This window comes from Corapipo altera, unplaced genomic scaffold (genome assembly GCF_003945725.1).
Source record: "Corapipo altera isolate COAL_440 unplaced genomic scaffold, ASM394572v1 316, whole genome shotgun sequence".
NCBI lineage: Eukaryota > Metazoa > Chordata > Aves > Passeriformes > Pipridae > Corapipo > Corapipo altera.
The window spans coordinates 735021-757132 of NW_020884974.1; the positions used below are offsets into that span (position 1 = coordinate 735021).

Here is a 22112-nt window from a genome sequence, read left to right on the forward strand (position 1 = left end):
CCCATGCAGACCCTGCAACAGGACTGCCACCCCAACACATCCATTTGAGGTCAGCTCTACATCTAGGGCTGATTTCCATCCAGACCCTGCACCTCTCCAATGGACCAGGAATTCCTTAGTTGTTGCTGCAGGCTGAATAGGATTGTCAACAGCAGCAAGCCCTCCAGACCTGTCTCCAGCAGGCTGCTACCTGCCTACATACTCAGGTGCACAGAGACATCACTGAGAAAACCCCAGCAGTAAAACATTTGGTGTATGCGTGGCAATTTCTGTAAAAATGTGGCACCAATGGTGGGAGAGATCTTTCAGCTCAGCAGGTCTGGACTTTGAGGGTCCAGGTACACATTCACTGAATTAAAGCTTGAAAAATTCCACCTCTGTAGGCTTTTGGACAGCAGGCACGTTGCAGTGTTCCACACTAAACCTGCACACCGATTGCAGGACCTCGTGCTTTTCTGTGCCCACCTCCAAGAAGGCTCCTTTGATCAACACCTAAACTCATACAATATGCTGAGTTGGGAGGGACTCATCAGGACCATCGAGTCCAACCCCTGGCCCTGCACAGACACACCAGCAACCCCACCCTGTCCCTCAGAGCCTTATCCAAACCCTCCTGGAGCTCTGGCAGCCTTGGGGCTGTGCCCACTGCCCTGGGGAGCCTGGTCAGTGCCCAATCAGCCTCTGGGGGAGGAACCTTTTCCTGAGATCCAATCTAAACCTGCCCTGACACAGCTCCAGCCCTTCCCTGGGTCCTGTCCCTGGTCACAGAGCAGAGATCAGTGCTGCCCCTCGTGAGCTGTAGAGAGTTAGAGAAAAGCTCAGACACACGTTTGCCCTGTGGGTAGATGTCCATTCCAGCAGAAGAAGCAATCTATCCTTGCCCGCAGAGGCTTGGAAAAGGGGAGTTAGAGGCAGGCAGAGAGTCTGGACTTGGCCACCATCCCAAGCTCGGGACTGCCCAACTGCAGCAGCCCCACCACAGTCCCCCAGTGCAATACCATCAACACTGAGGAGCATCCCAACAACTCCCAGAGGGCTGGGACGTTTCCCTAAACTCCTGAGGCATGTAGGATGATGAGCCTGGTGCAAAGTGTTATATTTGTGCTGCACCACCCTATTGAAGTGCGTAATCATGAAAGACACAGAGAAAAGGAAGACACTCAGCACTCGGCTGAAGGATTCTTGGCCCTCTGTGTAACCTGTCCCCCAGGAGAGGAGGGCCAGCCCTCTGCTTGTCTGTCTGCTGGCAGTGTACACACGGATGTCCCCTCGCACCTTCCCTGCTCCAGCTCCCTGCGGCTCACTCACAGCAGAGCTGCTGAGGGAAATTAGCTCGGCCGAGCCCACACTACAAATAAATCCCCCGGCTAATTTGCACTCAGAAATATGACTCTGCACTTCTCCTCCGTGAAAGAGCTCACTGTCTGGGCACGGAGAGGGCTGTGGCAGGATAATGTACCAGATGAATAGATCATTACAGACACACGGAGAAATCCCAGCGCTGCCGTCAAAGCGCAGAGCATCGTTGTCAAACCAACAGCTCACATAGGAGCTTTTGCCAAGTTTAAAGGTTTAGACCCTGAGAGAGAGCTCCAGGCTTGCCTTGCACAGGCAAAAGCAGTTCCAGTAATTTAATTAAGTTTTTCCTCGTTACTTATGCATGTGAAACTTTCCACCCCGATGATCTTCAGTGCTCCCACCAGGAGCGGATGATACAGAACACAGACAAATCTAAGCCCAGACAGGAAGGGCATCCCTGTTTCTAGAGATCACCCTCAGGTAGATGGGTGAGTTGTACTCGGTACCAGACTTACCAGTGTTGCCCAGAGAAGATGTGACTGCCCCATCCCTGGAAGTATCCAAGGCCAGGTTGGATGGGACTTGGAGTAACCTGGGCTAGTGGAAGGTGTCCCTGCCCATGGCAGGGGGTGGAATGAGATGATTTTTAAGGTCCCTTCCATCCCAAACCATTCTGGGATTTCATGATTACAGAAGCAGACAAAGTCAGCAAGTCTTTTTCAAAGGAATTCAACTTCAGAGTGACTTGAGAACAGCAGATTTCAAACTGTGACCAGCAAATGTCTGTGGGTTATTTTGAGTTTGCTTGTGAAAGGTAACTTAAAACAACCCAACACTATCATACCTAAGTCAAAGTTTGCTATGCAGCACAGGAAAAACATGTTGGGTTTATGCTCAGCTGACAGAATATCATTGCCCTTTCACTCATGCTCAAAAGGTCAGTACCAACACCCTCCCCAGAATCAACACCCCCAGCTAAAACCTCACTGCGGGATCCCCAGCACAGTCTCAGCAGGCAGCACAATAAGCCATCTGTGTACCTAGAAACTCGTAGAACTTTGGACACTAAAAATATCTGGAGTTTACTCTTACAGTGCAAGATAACAGAGTCAAGGCTGGCACTGGCACATCATAAACACTCCTGCTCTCCTGGGCAGGCTGTGAATTACTGGGTGCTTATGGGAAAACTGGGCAAGCGTAGGAACGATAAAATACCAGCTGTTTATAACATTCAGTACAGACACTGAGGAGTAGAAACAAGTAAATTTCTTGACTGCTTCTTCTACAGCCTCTATATGACCAAGTCAGTGACTTTTGGGATGAAAAGTGGTAACACAGAATCTGCTTTTAAAATACAGCCAGGAGGTACAGCAAGAAAGTCAACCAGGGGCCTGTGACAAATTCCTCACAAGGAGAAGGGCTGCCACACTTTTCATCTCGTACTTCTCAAGGGATCCAGGCACTGCACTAGGTCACAAGCAAACCTGCAGGCAAGCTGGCCTTCCTCCTGCTGTCACACACCTCTTCCTCAGAGTCATTTCACCTCCCATATTCTGGGATGAAGAAATCAGCAACAAAAAAAGCAAAACCAAAGTGTTAATGCTGAAGATACAACCAGCCCTTCCCTCTCAGAATATGCAGTTTAATAACCCAAAGCAGTGCATAATCCCTGTGAACCTACAATATACACCTACAACACACAGTATTTAACAACATCAGACCATGCACTTCTCCTCATCTACTGCAAATTCACAGCACACAAACACAGCAGGTTCCATTACCCTCCCACTGGCACAGGTTTCACTTGGCATAAAGGTGTTTATGCCAAACTTTGCTTTCACTGACATTGAACTAAATCTTACAGTCATCAGTGAGTTATTTTAGAGAAGACTTTGCTGAAGCCAGCATGGAACTTGAGACTTCATAATTTTGGCCCAGTTTTCCTCAAGTAGCCAGTAGCCTTGGAAAACAGAGGTTCTCTGAATTGCATGGAATGGTACAGTGTCCCAAAATAAATGGATTATGTCATAGTTGCTGGCAAAAGGCTGAAAATGTTTTATACATAATTAAGAGAATAGAAAAACAACCACTGCAGCCAAATAGGGAAAAAAAAAAATCAACCTTTAGAGATATAAGTAGAGAGTTTTCCTGGATGTAATTTTGTCCATCATATTTCCGATGAAGAAACAGCTGAAAAGGTGACACTACCTCATATGCTGAGAGGATTCTGAGTGTGGGGGGAAAAACACAACAAACACCACTTTGCTAGCATGAAATAATCAATTTATGAATTAACATCTTCTGAATTTCTACCAGATTTTAGCGTTCTTGCTTTGAATTGCAAAGTGTACTTGTCTTCAATGTACCTCTGTGAATTAGGTGATATGCATCAGAGAGGTCAGTGGGCACGGCCAGAGGCCCCCAAAACCCAAATGACAAAGGTCTCAACTTGCACTGAGACAGCATTACAACTTCATTTTACAGAAAGGGAAACAAAAGCAAAGAGATTATTGGATTTCCACAAGTTCCCAAAAAAGAGTGGGTGTCAGGGCTGGGAATGATAAAACTCCTTCCAAAATACATACTGAAATAAACTACAGATATTCAGCTTTTGTAGATGAGTTTACTTAGCACATTCACAGCGTATTTGTCAGACTAGTGGTAAATTTGTGGCCGTGGCAATCTCAAGAACAACTTTTCCTCTGTGTTGCTATTCAGAAACTCTCACAAGCTCACAGGCAGAAGTCTCTCTTCCCATCCAAGCACTTTGTCTTCAGCACTAAAAAAAAAGCTCTGGGTTTTTGGAGATGAGGTTATAGATTTCAAGTGCTTAGGGTCTCAAAGCAGTGAAGCACTAGTACTAGAGAAAAGAAAAAAAGGCGAAGTGTTTGTACCTTAAATTACAAATACTTTGGGCTAGCGAAGATTTCTGGAGCTGAATCTCTCCCATTTGTGATCTCATGTTTCACTCACAGATACAGGAATACACTTGGCTTCTGCTGTGAAGGAAGGCATAGACACATGTGCTGCACACACGGCTACTGTGGGGTGAACACACGGGACATACTATGGATGCCAGAGTTGGAACACATTTTCTCTTGGAAAAGACTGAATCTGGATTCAAAAGTGATGGAAAACTGGTGCTCTGCTGATGGCTGACTTAACTCTAAAGAGGAGAGAAAGAAAAACAGTGAGTTCTTAACATTCCTCTAATCTTGTATGCTAAAGGCTCTGCAGTCTTCTGTAAGTAATGCTTTGTATTTCTCATCCCAAAATATGGAAATGAGATCATGGAAACAAAGGGACAAAACAAAGCATGGAATTGCTCCCACTGCAGTACACATCACCACAATCCTCCCTTCTCCTGGTCTGTCCTGTCTGTGGAGGTTTCAGGGAGCATCAATGCAGAGAGATAAATCTCAGGGAGCATCACTAGAGAGGTGCAAACTCCAGGGAGCATCACTGGAAAGTTGCAAATCTCAGGGAGAGTCGAGCACTGAAGGCTGCATCAGCAAGTGTGGTGTGGAGAGGAATGAAAAGGCACAATCTATTTTAACTCTTTTAAGCTCAATCCTACCACAAATGCACAGTTTGAGGATAAGTAGTTTTTCCCCATCACTGCCTGGATGTAAATAGAGGAAACAGGCATTTAGGTCTTTCAATAGTAAATTGGGTAATTGGAAGCCCCACAAAATACATGTGTGCCTTTATTTGGTGGTTCCTAACTATGTCATTTTCCAATGGGAAAGAGTCCCAGCTTAGCTATCTCCATTGCCAGTGGATGAAGTGCCTGAGATAAAGGGCTTTCCAAGCCAAACAAATCTGCAGGTGCTAGACTTGTCTGTCCCCTCGGGGACCCAAACAGCCCTCACGCATCACAGCACTTGTCCAGCAGCATTCCCACGCCTGGACAGCTCAGCTCCCTGGGGCTTTAAGGCAATTTCAAAGGCTGCAGAACTGAATTTTTGGAATACCTCACCACAAGGCATTGCTGTGGTAAGGGTGAAAGAGCAGAGAAGAAAAGTGACAGTCCAGCTTCAATGAACCCTCAGCTGAGTGTGCAGGAATCCAATCCCAGGCTCTCCCTCTGCCAGGGATAAATGTTGGCCTAACCACAATCCTAGCTCTACACAAGGAATATCAGATAATTTGCAGTAACTGCTTATATATTATTACAACATATGCACCCACTCCACGTAAAATAACACAGGCTGTCTTTGGAGAGTTTGGGTTTTACAGAGAGATGTGATGTATCACAGACAAATTAAAATCTAATTGCTTATTTTAATTTATTTGCTGAAGATATTAGGTTTCTTAGGAGTTATATTCCTATAGATCATTTAACCTGATCTAAAGCATCACTTAATGTGTCTGTATCAAAGATTTTTAGCATCACCTGCTTGCCACTCATAAATAAACTCAAAAACCCCACTACCTCTCTTTTTTTTTTCTGATTTTCAACTGAAACTGTCTCAGACCCTTCTCGTGCAGCCTTTCAAATAATCCCTCAAGAGCTCCATTGAAATCCACACAACAGCAGCAACTGATGTGCAAGATCAGCTGCAAGCAAACAGCTGATATGTCATGGAAGTACCAGGCCACTAGAGGGATTTCTTAAATACATGAAAAAAAAGACAGTTCATGGAAAACTCAGAGACTGGTTCTGTCTCCTTTGAGAAATCATTCTGCTCTTAAACATCTGCCAGTTTCTCAGTGGATGTAGCTGGGCAGAACTTTTGTTTTAAGGAGTTTCATTAACCTCTTCAGATCACGTAACCCAGTAAGAGATATAATGAGCTGAAATCTAGAGGTTTTGCCTCTTTGTTTGCTTCCAAGCTGCTTTCAGCACCTCTATAACTCTATCTGCACTGTTGGTTCAAGAGACCTGGAACAAATATACCTTTATTGGTTCAGTAGACCTGGAAGAAAAACATCCTCCTGAGCAGGAAAGGCTGGAGGTTTGGTCCAGCTACGTGCCCAAACTGTTAGAACCAGATGTTTCTGTTAATCTCTGGACTGTCCCAAAGGTGTATGTGTAGTAACCAACAAGCCACACAACTACAGGAGCAACAGGAGCTGGTCAGGTTTGTCAGGCAGGAGATTACTGCTTGTAGATGTAATACACAATTATTTTTCCTTCGAGATCTCACTCTATTGGAGAGATAAAAATAATTGAGAGACCTGAACCACGTTTCTCCTCAGCAAATCTCTGTGGTATGCCGAGTTTATTCTGCCTATCATCTCTGATTTCCACGTGCTCCACATGCAGCAAAGGATGCACCTTGCAATAGAGCAAGAGAGCAAACCTGAAGGTGATTGAAGTTCTCCACAGGTAGAATCAACTGACATCACTGCACTGTGATTTGTTCAGAGCAGAAAAGAAACCCCTGCTTAGCCCCAGCCTAGCCCTGAACATGTATTCCTCCCCCTTATATCTGCAGCACTTACATAAAGAGAGGCTTGTCCAAAAAGCCAGATGTGATGCTGTAGGTAAAGCTGCTGGAAGCACCCCTGATAGCAGCTTGATTCTTGCTCTGTGAAACAGAGCTTCTTTGGAGGCTCAGGTATTAGGCAAAAAATCCTGGCAGCAGCCTTCATTTGTATGAAGTCAGAGCAGAGCTCTGCCAGCAGACAGGCATGAGCTCACTAGTCTGAAATAATATTTCATTGACAAGAGTTTTTGTGGAAGCAACAACTTGTTTGAGTGAGAAATAAAGCGGGGAAGGGGGAAGTGAGTGTGTGTTAGGAGTGATAAAACATGTTATCATAAGCCCACTCAGTGACTCAACAATGATAATTTGCATTTAAACCCTGCTTCAAGTAGAAAAAAACAAATTTTAAAATAAATCATAAATTAAGAGAAGGTATTTAGCAGCAGTGACATTTTCATATTCCAGTCACACACATTGAACTTATTTCAGAGTAGTGTTTTGAAAAATGAGTCTAACCAAAGTCTCTGACAGCCAGAACTGGAGGAAGAAAATATTTGAAGAGGCAAAAGACCCAAAAGCAATTATTATTCTCTGCTAACCTATTTAGAAGAGTCTGGGTAGGCTCCTCCAGAACCCTGGAGCCCATCTTAAGGGACAACTAAATGGAAACTCCATCCAGAGCTTCCTACTGAAGCAGCACATATCATGGGGAGCAAACACCAGCAGCATCCAGGAACTGATTTATGTGACTGAGTCAAGGAAATCTAATGGCAACAAGACTAGGAAAAATGAGCACAGTGCTGGGCTACTACTCTGTTGTTCCTCACTTGTTTACAAGAACTGGTTATGTTAAACCAGACACCAACAGCACAGAGCACATGCAGTGCTTGGTCCCTACCAGCAACTGGCTTTTCTAAACCTCCAGGACCCAAATAACCAGCTCATCTCTGAGTCTGTGCAGCTTGAAACTCCCAAACCCCAACTCTGAACTAAGCTGTTCCATACAGCAAGATAGAACAGATGGAATTAAACTCTACCAACATCCCACTTCTGTCTGAAGGCGCTGAGAAGGTTGAAACCAAGCCAAAATAGAGACAGTATAGAGTTCCAGGCACTAAAAGTATAGTGCTCTGTAAAAGTACTACCAGAAACTCCCTATGCACACTAACAGAGAAAAAAATGCCATTCCCCCAAATAAACATCAACTTCTTCCCAACTCTGCCAGCCACGCAGAATCCAGCAGCAAAATCAGATTTCCAAATCTTACTCCTAATCCCGAACCACTAAGGAACACCAGTTTAATGCAGGGGCATCACACTAAAACAGAAGGTCATAATACACACACTCTACCATTATCAGCCCCTTTTCTCCACCTGTAGGATCTGCAAAGGTCAGAAGTAACTGGAGTTGTCAAAGTCTTACCATTCCCAAGACCCAACTTCACTTCAATCCCTTGTGCAGGTAAGGGATTGTTATAGGTAAATGAAACTTAGGCTGAAATATAGCAACAAAAAAAATTCATTAAAGATTTATATAAAATGCAAATAAGCAAAACAGTGCGCTGGGCTGCCGGGGAGACCCCTGCTCCACTCATGGCCAGCAAATGCAGTGGGCAAAACCAGTGTTCTTTATACCATTGCCAATTCCCTTCCCATAGTCACTTGTTATCCTTCTATTGGATCCAAGTTCACAAGTCTGGGTCTGGTTGGTTCTTTTCAGGCTCGCTTCAGTTGCCAGGTGCATTAGTTCATCTGTCCTTGAGGCCTAGTGTGTAGGCCTCTCCAGATGTTCATTTTGGATTCCCTTTATCCTACCCTTTGATCCTTGTCCTTCTCTTGGTTACTTTGTGCGTGCTTTTTAGAAAATATGCTTTTAGAAAAACAAGATACAAAATACTTATTCAGCAAGGCACAATAACTTGTCTTGTGAGCTTGAGAACTGCCAGCTGCAGGACTATCAGCTTGTAATGCTGACAGATTAATTAACTATTCTGCAACTTACAGTCTCCCAGCCTTAACAGACGATAACATACATATATAGGAATATAACATACACTACTAATTTGATGAGTAAATTACTTTACTACTACTAATCTATTACAGGATCATTTCCATAATACAAGAGATTATCCAATCTTGATCCCCCCCACTCACACCACTCCTTCTCCTAAATTTTTATGCCTGTGAGTAAAACAGGCCCCGGAACATTTATATTTCAAAGCCTGAAAGTTAACCTCCAAGCTATTCCTCCCACTGGTAACTCTAGCCAATTCTAGCCAAGAATTAAGGAGAAATAAAATGCAGGCCAGCAGTTCCTCAGGACACCAGAACTCCTTTAAATCCCTCAGTTTGCAGAAAAGAGAAATAGCATGGTTTTTGCTGTTTTCCAAAATAAAACCAGAAGTCTTTATCCTAATCATACAGTTCCTGTGCTGACACATCTTTCAATGAGTCCTTTTTTTTAGGATTTTTGCTAGTCTAGTGTAGCGACTTGTGCATGTAACTGCTGTGCTTTTCACTGAGCTCTAAATACTTCTGTCATTGTCTTTACGGGTTATGGTGTTAATTACAAGTTCTGGTTAGACTACAGGAATGTAGTTGTTGACTTCATTTAAGAAGAAGAATTTTCAAGAGTGAAAACACACCCTCAATAAACCTCAAGGGGAGTTCAGAGCATTAATAAGTATCCCAGTGCTGCGACTCCACTGAGTAGAAAATCTGCAGCTAAATCTCAGGATCCTGGGATTTCACACCTAAGCCAGCACTGCAAATAAACACCCTGGGACATGACAAAATCAGCATCCCAGCCTGCCCTCCATCTCTCCTCTCCATGGGCTGGGTCACTGATGCACCATTTGTTTATATTCTCACACAGAGCTGCAGCTGGGAGACAGAACTACCCCAAAATGTCCCTTCCCTGTTGGCAGGCAGTGGGATGAAGCAGCCAAGGACCACACTGCACACACATCAGGGAAAAGGGAGAACAGCCAAGGTCAGTGCTGTGCACCTGCTCCCCTCTCTGCAGCAAACATCAAACCACGCTGGATCCTCTCCAACGAGGTTTTAATCTCTCTTAAACACTCTGGGTTTTTTTTTGACACAATATCAACATAACATTCCTGCATCCTCACATAAACTGGGAAGTGCTGATGACTGGTGGAAAGAGCCTCGCTGCAAAGCTTTACAGGTCATGTTCCTCTTTGCCTCCTAGAAATAAACTGTAGGAACAGAACAGGTTTCTCACAGCTTTTCCTGGCTGTCTAAAGCTCAGGCTTCCTAGTTAACATCTTTGTAGGATTTGCCACAAGCAGGCTTTTGATTATCTAATGACACAGTAGTCCAACTAAAGGAACTTACTTAAGTTTACTTGGCTGAAGTCTGGTGGGGAATAATTCATGGATTCAAGCTAACAGGCAGAAGGGAAAAGAAGAAAACAAAAGCATTTGTCAGAGTTTAATATTCAACTTCCAGATCATGATTAGCAGTTTAAAGTGGGACTGCTGGAAAACAGCCTTTTCCTCCAAACCTAGAATGGTTTGGGTGAGAAGGGACCTTTGAAGGTCACCCAGTCCAACCCCCCTTCAACCAGACCAGGTTGCTCAGCGCCCCATCCAACTTGACCTTCAATTTTCCCAAGTACCTTGTAAGGACAAGCACTACTGAAAATATCTAGGAAATAACTCAAACAGCCTTCAATTCTCATTCAACCCCCAAAGGTACAATGCAGCATCTGCTTTAAGAGCAGCTGTTGAGGCAGTAGCAAACCCAAGACTCTGACCAGCTAACTGAAGAGATAAGCACTGCTATCAGCTTCAGGATGCAAACTAACACTTCACAGCTAATGCAACCTCGTTTTGCCACTGGGTGAAATTCAAACCAGGCTGCAGCCAGGCATAACCTTTCCCCTGCAGAGAGATCAAAGAGCAAAACTAAGCAAACAATCCTTTTGGAAAAAAAGGGAAGCCTGTACCCTGCCTGGGGAAAGGGGGGGAAAAACAAATAAAAATAATTTTTCTCCTCCTTACAGGAAAAAAAAGCTTAAAAGAAATGTAAAAATAAACAATTCCCTATTGGAGATTAAGCTTTACAAAACTAATGTGAAAGAGCTTAAATAAGCCCTACCATGGCACTGTAGCTTACATGGCCACCCACTATCTTCTGCTTCAGCATGAATTGAGATCCTCATGAGCTCCAGGGGTGACAGGCTCAAACTTAATCCATGTTCTGGTCCAGATCAAGATCTGCTTCTCTTTAGAAGAGGTGTATGACTCCTATCAGTGCACCCAGGCAGAACGAAAGGCAAACAGCTGGAAATCTATTAATTCCATGTATTACAACCACTTAGGCAACAGGGATGACACTGATGCAGGGATCCCCAGCAGTGTCCATGTTTTAACAGTCCCTGGAAAAGGAGCAAGGACAGACTTTGGCAAAAACATATTCCCAATCCAAAAAATTCACAGTTTTACCTGATGGTATAGTTACATACCAGTAAAGGGGAAAAACATATTAACCATGTAAATAGTTGGTCAGAATAAAAGCAGAAGAGACACCAGCCTTCACTTCCGAATGAGATTTCATTTTGTAGCATGTTCTATGGTTACCTCAAATAAGTGACCACCTCCCCCAAAGAAAAACAAGGAAGATATGCAGGAGTATGAACATTAATTCCAATCTTCTGTAGTGAATTCAGTCTCTGGTACAAAATTAAGCCATTTTTCAGCAGTGCCACATCTGTGAAGAAGAGGATCAACACATTACATTACAAAACAGTGTCACAACCAAAGCAGTTTGCAGAAAACTCTGGTGACTAAACTCCATTTGAAAGCATATACCACATTCCTAGTCAGCTGGAAAAAGTTTAAAATCACCACGTAGTTATTAGGTTCCCTGTTAATTCTCCAGAAAGAAAACTGTAGTCATTTTACAGTAATAAAAGTGCTGTGATCCAAGGACACCAGATACAGATATATAGACAAATGCATGTGCTTGCACACATAACCAAAACCAATTATTTCATATTCAAAAAGTGGATTCAGGCACTGAGTGAAGCAAATTGTACACAAAAAAAGGAAAAAAAAAAATCCCTTTTTTCTTTACTGATGAGCCCATCAGTAGCACCACATGCTTGTATGAAGGAGCTGGGCATTTTGGCAGAAGAGGGCCAAAAATCCACCTTGTAGAGAACACCAAGATTTTTTTTTATTCCTATCTTTCTTTACCCTGAAACTTTGGTGCATGTGGGCCTCATTTAGCTGTAATCCACCCCTGGCAAGGAGCACCATCAGTGTACACTGTGCTTCACTAGAATAAAGGAAATGAGATGCACAGAAAGAGACTGAAATAATATCAAGCCTGAGCTATCATCCCACAGGAAGGAAATTCCAGGTTCTCACAGACAGCACCCCACATCACCTCAGTCCTCCCTGCCCTGCAGCCCATATGGTCTTTCAGGGCGTCTCCCAGGACCGCCAGCGAGCGCTGGTGGTGGGTGATGTTCTGCACCCCACATGTATCACAGACCCATTTTTAGAGAATTCTGACCCAGTACGTGAAGACTTTCAGTCCCAGGGGACTCCGATAAATAACTGCAGGTGTGTGATAATTTACACAGAGGATCAAAAAAGCCCTTCAGTCTCTGTTTCAGTGCAAACCCCTGTTCTTCTCTCCTCAGGAAGGCCCCTGCCACACCTCCCAGGGACTGACCCCTCTCCAGCTGCACTCAGACACCTGGAATTCCTCAGGAATTTGATAAGCCGTGATCAGGCAGTTTTTTGAAAAGAAGACATGCTCCATTTAACAGAAAGATGTAAAAGAGAAAGGAAAAAAAGCTGCTGGAACAACAGTTCATCCCAAACTTCTACCGCCCTCAGCCAATACAAATTTCCAAGACACTCCTTGACAGTGACAGTCTCACTGGAGCAGGCTGCCCAGGGATTGTGGAGTTTCCATCCCCGAGATATTAAAAACTTGAACTGAAATGGTTCTGGGCAGCCTTCACCTGAGCCTGCTTCGAGCAGGGACCAGACAATCTTTGGAAGTGCCTTCCAGTGTTAACTGTCCTAGGAGATCCGTGACTTAGTCCAGTTGGAGAAGCACTGAGGAAGGGGAGAAGCTTTTTTCCCCTCTCTAATAAGAGAACGACAGCAGGAATTGCTTCCCCTGGATCAGACCTAACTGATCCCTGCTTCCAGAAATAAGAAGCTGAAATAGCTTGTATGCCAGGAACATACAGGTGAAATTGCCTTTTTCTTTTTTTTTTTTAGGGACAAATTAACACCAGTGCTTAACAGCCAATACTGGTTGCAGCTGGTCCTTTGACACGTTCCCACAGCTGCCTCCACGTCCCCCACACCTGAAGATTCTTCAGAGGACATGCCAGCACACAGCCTGGACAGTCTGCAGCCTGAACTGCATGAGGAATCCCAAATCCAGGCAATAGACAAACAGGGGATGAAGTGGGATTCTGCCCTGGGCAGGAATAAACTAGGTGACCCCTTGAGGTCTTTTCACCCCTACTTTGTACACATCAAAAAAATCTTGAAAACTAGTTCTCCTTGACCTTTGAAAGCATCCAAAGGTTTATCATATCATTCTGCTATCAAACTCTGTCCTGCTGTTTCTTCGTGGCAACATATTATTTTATGGGATTCCAAACTCCAAACACACCAACTGCACTACAAGGCACCAGGAAAACAATGACACAAGGGACAGACCTATCTCAAAATGTGGTTGCCAAAAGACACCAGACCAAATAAATGGTTGTATTTTCAGAGATACAGAGCATGCAGGATTCAGATATTAAAAAAATAGATCCAACACACACAATGTATTAGGGTCAATAATCTCACAGGCCTTCTAAGCAACTCCTGTTCCTCCCAACATTTATCTCAGGTTAAAAGACACTTCAAGACATCAGTTTTTCAGTATAATCCCTGCACCTCTGGGGGGCTTTTTATTCATTTTATGAAATATCCCAATATTCACCTTGATGTCTGGTAAACCCTAATACAAAGTGTGCAACAAGATGCTTTTTAATGGCATCAAAAAGGCATCAACGTGTGAGCACAGCAGGAAAAACCAAAGAAGCTCTGCCATCACAGAGCTGACGCCTCTAACATTTCTCTGCAGAACTGCAAAGTTTTAGCTGAAGTGTAGGTTACGTCTTGCCACGCAGACCTCAGCAAGGCATGGCAGTAATTTTTGGTTTCCCTTCAAATGTTTCTACTGAACGATTTCATGATATCACTTGCTTCAGTTTGCCAAGAGTTAGATGAGGGAGAGAGACCAAAAGGACAAAAAAACCCAGTGATTGTGGATGTTGGGATGGGAACAGCTCTTTAGCATTCTCTGGTTTTCCATTTCTTACACAAATTTACTGCACTTGAGTGCAAAAGTGGCCTCAACAAGTAAGAAGCAGCAAGCAACGTGAGTTATGAATACTATCTCCGGTCTTGATAAACTCAAGAATTTTGCACAGGTTACTTAACCTTTCTTCCCCAATTTCCCCAGGTAGAAATTGGAAGTATTTACTCCCATTCTTTCTTTTGATGTAGTCATCTAAATGCAAGTTCTCTGGTAGAAACACTCTCTGCAACATCTCGGGCAATGGGAACATCACCTTAATCATAAGGTTTAATCCAAGGTTGTGCAAGTCTAACCTCTCTTAGCACGACTTAGTCTATGACTGTTATTAAAACTATATAATAAATACATTTAAAATACCTACAAATACTAACGAGAAACTAAATCCCACAGGTTTAAACAACAAGCCACATGAAAAGTCAAATGAATTTCTAAACCCTATGTTTTAATATTGCCATGTGGCTGTCACAGTGCAGGTGAGCACATCTGAAATAGATGCAAAACACCAGTGGACAGAAGCAGGAGAGGCAGAGCCAGCAGACTGGAACTTCAGCATTCCTAAGTGATTAATAGTGACCATGAAGATTAAAGTGACCTCCTTGCTCAAATGGAAACAAGGACAGAAAACATAGGGCATTTGAAAGCCAACACCTCCCTGTGAGCAATAGCAGCCATTAAAGATTTAAATGATCCCTGCATCTCATTGAAGTTTGTCCTCCATGTGGAATTTTTCACATTGGAAAAATAAACTGTTGAAAAATAAGAAAATGCTCAGGTACAGTATTATCAGCTAGACTAATAATATGTAATTATTAAGTATAATTATTATACTGATCTCATCAGCTTCTATTTTCAGCTACAACCAGCTCTTTTAAGTTGAAACCATTCACTCCCTGGAGCTGTGTTACAGTATATCCACTGATCTCTCAGCTGGGATTTATTCCAGCTTTCCACCCATCTCACTATCCTTCACATTATCATTTCTGAAATCTAAGCACACTGTGATCCCCAAAGCAAGTACAGATTTTTTTCAAGCACAAAAGAACCTAATTACTGCTCTCAAGCACCAATTCAATTTATGCAGGCATTCAATCCTCAGGTTAGTAAAAGATGGGAGCAGATGGCCCACAATGATGAAATAGCAGGTATTTAAAGATGAAATTACAGACAACTTTCTTTGCTATACCACCACTTAATCCAAGACTAAGGAAAATGTAAAGCAATGTGATAAACTGCTGAATAAACAGACTTTTAGGTTGTCCACTACAGCCAAGATGAACCTGTCCAACAAGCAAATACTCTGCACCTATAATCAAACGGATCTCAAACACACTCAGCACTGATAAAGTACAGAACAAAAAAACCCAACCTCAACCCACCCACAAGAGGGTTGGGACATGCTGACTGTGTAACTTCTGGGTCATTTTTGTCCAAGATAGAGATCATTTTCCCTCCCTTAACAGCTCTCCAACCCCAGCACAAACAATGCTGTCCACCTTCCCCACATGCCCAAGTTTCCCAGCTTGGCTGGGCTGGGCTCAGCCCACCCTGCTGATCATGCCAAGCCACACAAGGAGCCCATTAGAAGAACTCTCCCTGGTTACAAATTAGATTGTCTTGAGTCCAAGAGCCATGTCTTCTTAAGGCTCTCTCCCATTGCTGGGCACCAGTGCGTTTCTCACAGCATTGTGTATTTTTGAGCTGATTGGTCCCAGGGGACAGCTGGGACCTTTCCTCCTTCACAAGAAGGGGTGACTGTCACCTCCAGCATTACTCCTCCATGGTAACACCAGAACCAGCTCGGGGAGCACAGAGGGAAGCTGGGTTCTGTGGCTAAAGCTGGGAGGCATTGCTGTTCCCACCTGGATGGGCAGCTCCAAAGGCTCACAGACTGCCTACAGTCAAGTCCATCCCAACAAGGGATGTCCCTCAGCGGGGCCAGGACAGAGACAGGAGCACTTTCCACAGAAATTCCCACCACTAAGTCATCAGTACAATCCTGGGATGACCTGGAATGACCTACGATCCTCCAAGACAAGGACAGCTGGGGTTAAGACAGGCCAGGGACCAGCCTAGGAGGCAGTTCGGATGCAACTTCCCGATTCCTGTAGAGGGAAGTAAGAAAGGAAGGAAGGGTTTAGCTGAAAGGCCACGGGTTACTACATGCCAGCTGGCCCCAGGCCAGATGTCCTGCTCAACTCATTAGTAGCCAGCAAGTTCTTCTGAGGTTGCTCACCACGACAGCTACTGTCTTCAGAATTAAGTCATAATTAAGACCAAAGGGAAGAAGGGAGCGCAAGGCTGCCCAGCGTACATATTTTGCTCAGTATCAGGATAACAAAGGTTGAGATTAATTGATACAGACTGCACAAAGAAAATTCAATGCCTGCTTCAAACTCATTATCTCTTAACCCATCTTTACTGTCACTCATAAAACTTCCCTCTAGAAATTCGTCTGAGGAATCCACTGTTGAATTTCAGCCCTCAAGCTATGCAAAGAGAGCATATGGGAGTTTGAGAGATGATACGTGCTTTTAATTTTCATTCTTAAGACCTACATTTGGGCATTTTAAAATGCTGACTTAACTCAAGAGAATTTTGAAGTAGAATATAAGTGGCAATGGAGGAATGCGAGTCCTTGACAAACACTACTTCCCTGTCCTTCTCACCAAACTATACCAGGGACACAGGTAAATCCTGGAATTCATCCGTTGAAAGGACTCTGTCTGAAACACAAGATGCTTCCAGAAATGGACTGTATGGTTTTGTTTGTTCTCAGGAGACTTGATAGATACCATATGTGAGCTTCCTCTGGGTGGGTCCTTTGTGTCCTCAACATCTCCGGCTCTGAAAAGTCTTATAGGGGAGCTGAAGTGAACTGCACTAAACCTCTCCAAGGAATCACTGCCACCCTATAGGTACCTCTCACTCTCTGTGGCAACTCAGAGCATCCTCAGAACTTCCTTTCCAGTGGCTGTGGCATTTTAGTCATTCTCATTTTATAAAGCCTGACATTTTCAACCACAGATTTTCCAGTTTAACCATGCCTTGTTTCTGTGCGCAATCCCCTTAAAAAGAGTGTTGTTCTTATAAGAATCTTACCATATTTTAAGTTACCTTAAAATAAGTTCCCATGAATACTTCCACAAAACACTGCAGAGTCCTTAAGGTTAACGAGAATGATGCAAGTAATTTACAAAAAAAAGTTGTAGGGCCAACCAATTATCTACAGGACTTAAAAAAGAAAAAGCCCAAAACTTATTTTACACTTGTACAGTGAGAAAGGCACGTGAGTATCCACTCTGCTTTAGTGATCAGGAATGCACTTACGACTCCCACAAGGTTTTATAAACACTGAGCTTAGCTGAATCACAGGCCATATGAGGTCTGATAATATCTGTTCTTACACACATCTGCTACAATGAAATCCAAACTGGCAAAATTCTTACTGATACAAACAAACGCAGAGTCATGGATCTACACTCATCTGAGTGTGGATTTACCCACTGCCCCACACCAGCTTGTAATTCCACGGTAATTCTACTTGTAATTCACAAGTGCGGCACCCCAAATCTGGGCTGACAGCACAGTTTTCTTTGTGCATCCTCAATCCAAAAGGATTAAAAAAAAATAAAAGAGAGCCATGCACTGATTATACCAGGCACTGATGTTCTGCAGAGCCCTGTACCTGAACACAATCCCAGCCACATTCCTGAAGCACACACAGAAGCATCTGTTTAATGACACTTCAGTGACGTGACCAGGGAGGGGGGGGAGGTCCTCCCCACACCCCTTTATACAAAGTAAAATTAAACCTTATTGACTTTTTAAGTTAACAGGAGCCTCCCCACAGACTTCAGCGAACTTTGGATCAGGCCCTATAGCACCATCTCTTATTTTACACCATTACCACAGTTCAAAAGAAAACCTGTTTTGGGGCCTTCCAAGCAACTCCTGTTCCTCCCAACACTTATCTCAGGTTAAAAGATTATTTTTCTCCTTGTCCCCTTGCAAAGGCAGATTGACCAGTTCCCAGATTGCACTAATTCCTCCATCCCGACCCCCATTTGACCACCACAGCTGCCCCCATGCTGCGATTTCTGAATACATCTTTGAATCCATCTTCCAGCCTACAGCCTGGCAACAATGCTCCTTTCAATGCCCACCGGCACCTACCCAGCCCGCCTGCTCTCCAGCCCTGGCACAACTCACCCAGCCCCCACAAAGCCCGGGATTTACCAGCCGGGAGCCAGCCCCACGCTCCCAGACGGAGTTCTCCCCGCCTGTGGATTTGGACACATGCTCGGGCGGTGAATGTTCCCAGGCTCCAGGCCAGCTTTGCTGGGATAACTCATCTCCCTCCGGGCTCACGGCAAAGCCCTCCCGGCTCCCCCGCAGGAGCCGGGGGACCCCGGGACGGGCGGGCGAGCTCTGCTCAGGTGCCAAAGCCCGGCTCCCGCGGCGGGAGCTGCGGTTGCCCCTTCGAGCTGAGGTGCCCCGGCCCCGCTACCTGCGCTCCCCGCACAGCCCCCTCTCCCCGCCGGGGTGGGACGGCGGGGAGGGCCCCGCACACCCCTCCCCGCTTACCAGAGCGCGATGCGGCTCTTGGGGTAGCTGAGCCTCTCGATGCAGCCCAGGACGTGCGGCAGCGTGTGCGCGGCGTTGCGGGCGAGGATGGCGAGCAGCACCGTGGGCTGCTGCAGAGCCGACTCGGGCAGCGCCGGGGGCTCGGGGCTCGGCGGCTCCGGCGGCTCCGGGGGGGACGGGCTGGCCCCGCAGCCGCCCAGCAGCGGCGGGAGGAGGAGGAGGAGGAGGAGGAGCGGGGGTCGCCCGGCGCTCGCAGCCATGATGGGCGCGGGGCGGCCGCGGGAGCCGCGCCGGCTGTGAGGGGCGGCCGCGCCGCAGGGGGGAACGGGACGGGGAGGCGGGAGACAGGACAGGGGAGGAGGCGGGAGAGGGAGGAGGTTGAGGAGGAGAAGGAGGAGCGGAGCAGCGCCGCCTGCCCGCCCGGCCGGCCCGAGCCCCGAGCCCGGCTCTCGGTACCTCCTCCGGCCCCGCCCCGGCCCCGCGGGGCCGCCCCGGTGCAGGTGGGATCCCCGGTGGATCCCCGGTGGATCCCCGGTGGATCCCCAGGAGGCGGCGGTCAGCACCCGCCTCCGGGCCCGGCGAAAGTCGCAACCCCCACGTTTCTCACCCGAGTTTTGGGTTTGAAGGAGGAGTTCGGCAGTTCCCTCCCAGCGCGGGTGCGAACGCGAAGACATCCCTTAGTTCGTTGCTTCTGTGAAGATCTAACCCTCAGCATTCCCACGCAGATAGAGAATGAAGGTTAGTTGTGCTTTTATATCAAAGAGGTTTTGTCAAACATCCCCGCGATGTCTGTGTGGAGCAGCTGCACACCCCACGCCCATCCCACGCTGCAGGAGGGATGTGTTCGGTGCTGTTGTCCCAGCTGGAACATGGCTGGAAAATTAATATCATGGAGTCATAGAATGGCTTGGGTTGAAAGGGACCTTAAAGCTCGTGCAGTTCCACCGCCCTGCCATGGGCAGGGACACCTTCCACTAGCCCAGGTTGCTCCTACCTGGCCTTGGGCACTTGCAGGGATGGGGCAGCCACAGCTTCTCTAGGCAACCTGTGCCAGGGCCTCCCCACACTCACAGGGAAGAATTGCTTCCCAGTATCCCATCTAAACCTACCCTGGTTCAGTTTAAAGATGTTTCCCTTGTCCTGTCCTGCCCACTTAAAAAGTCACTCTCTCTTTTTTTACAAGCCCTGCTCAAGTACTGGAAGGGTCTTTAAGGTCTACCTGGAGCTTTCTCCTCTCCAGGCTGAACAACCCCAGATCTCAGCACCTCTCCTCCAAAGAAAGGGAATACAAGGAGAATATTCCCTGTATTTCATTGACTTTTCTGCCTCGGAAACATTTATATGAATGGACCAACGACAATTTACCATCAAAATAAATAAAGCATGTTCCAGCAATTAAAATTATTGGGTCATGATCTTAAAAGGGGCATAGTAATCACAGCTCTCTTAGAAGTTAATAGGATTTGGGCATGCTAAACCCTTTTCAAGATGAAATCTCTAATTAACTCTAAGGGCCCCACCATGGCATATTTGGGTTTTACTGTGGGTAGGTGGTTTCTCCAATGCAGACAGATCCACTTTAAGCAGGCAGCACTCTTGGCTGTGTGCTTGCAAAACTCAAATATAAGGAGAGTGAATTCATGTCTGCTGTTCTTTGTTTATAGAACTTAATTTATCACCCACACCAAATTATAGTCTCAGTTTCCTGATCAGATGACTCCCCAAAAAACTAACAGAAAAACATCCTAGAAAACTTCAATAAAGAATCTCCAAAGGTCACAGAATCATCTGCACTAAAATTTGAGAAACTCCCTCAATTTGTAAGCATTTTCCTGAACAATTACTGCAAATATATTCTTCCTGTTTGCCCTTCATGACACCTTTATAATTGTCCTTCTAGAATGATACATTAATGAGGCTTTTCTTTCATGGTTAGTTTGCCACATGTTGCTTTTATGCTTGGATTCATTAACCAAATAGAAGGAGCAGCTTTGTAGCCTGTGTGAAGTGATTAGGGTTTCACAGGAGCCGGCTGAATCCACACACACAGAATTCTGCTGTTGCCCACAGGACTGTTCCAGTTTGGAGGATGGGGACTAATGCTACTGAATTATACTTGATGTGGAGGGATGTAACCTGGCATTTTCCATCCACTGCATATTCAAGCTGGGTCACAATCCGGATTTTAGGAGACTTCAGGAGAAATATGCATCTCCTGTGACTCCCCTTGGCCAGGCCTCCCCTGTGGATGTGTCATGACGACACTGGTGCTTCTCATGGGAGGGAATGCAGGGTCAGGATCAGGGCCAAGTAGAGATTATTTCCCCCCAGAAAGAAAGGAAGATCTGGAAGGAAGCAAAGCCTTTGTTCTACCTGCAAAGTGTGAAGGTGCAATCCAGTTTGGTGGTGTTGCAGTCAGTGTTTGCAGAAGGCTGACTGTGCTTTTTATCCTGTGCAGCTCTCAATGTCTTCAGTGAAATCTAAAGTACTTTCAGTTCTCTTCACACTTCTCCTTTATTTTCTATTTTGAGAACAGCATCAGAGCCATAACAATTTGCTGAGGGCAAATACAATGCCTCCAGCAGCATCCTAAAACCAGTAATTTGCTCCTCAGGGTGACATTCCCCTCACTCACACCACTCATGGTGCTCGCTGGCTCCTGTGGCACACAAAAGAGAGAGAGCAGCAGATGCCTGAAACATGAGATGTTCTTCCATGCATAAGAGAAAGGAGTCAACTCAGCTTAGTCTCTCATTCCCAGCCACACAGCACGGGGGAAAGATTGGAGAGTTCAGGTAAACAATTACCCTGACAATTCATGTCATTCCAACATCTATAAATGCATGTTACTTTATGTGCATATACAAAGAAATCTGTGCTCATTCTGACCTCTTTATTAGTGGCCAAAATTCTATCCTGTTTTTTTTTTTTAGCCCATACTCAATCCTGCTGTGACAGGACAATGAGCCACTGTGTGGTGAAATATTTCAGCTTTGAGGAAGAAGCAGCTTTTTGCAGACCTAAGTCCCACAGAAATTAATTTAAGCCATTTGTTTCAGCCTCCTCTAAACATCCACACCAAACACGAAGATTCCAGCTGAGAGGACTGTCTCTGGCAGTGGCATACTCCCTCAGTTTGACAGGTGACAAATTTTCTCTGAGGCAGCTTTCTTCTAATTTAGACTTGTTTCTCACACGGTAGAAAACAGAGGATCTATCCTGCTGATATTTATAGACAAGTCTATTTCCTTTCATTTACTTCTTCATCTCTGAGGACTCAAATCCATCCAATTATTTTCCCAGCAGTTGAGTAAGTGACTGTTGCCAACTCTTCCATGAAAGTCTCAGAGACTGGATTACTTTTCCTGTCTATTTATTTATTTATTTTGTACCCAGGGAGTTGAAGGGCTAGCTAAAATAGTGGTTTTTA

At 45.2% G+C, this 22112-nt stretch overlaps 1 protein-coding gene across 1 annotated transcript in view; it reads right to left on the reverse strand.

Annotated features, from left to right (window-relative positions):
• Positions 1–18950, reverse strand: part of COLGALT2 (collagen beta(1-O)galactosyltransferase 2) — a 47521-nt gene extending 28571 nt beyond the window's left edge. The window contains exon 1 of the mRNA XM_027665320.1: positions 18683–18950. Within this exon, the coding sequence (XP_027521121.1) occupies positions 18683–18942 (260 nt within the window). The 5' untranslated portion in view covers positions 18943–18950. The remainder of the gene's footprint in view (positions 1–18682) is intronic.
• Between the last annotated feature and the right edge of the window lie 3162 nt (positions 18951–22112).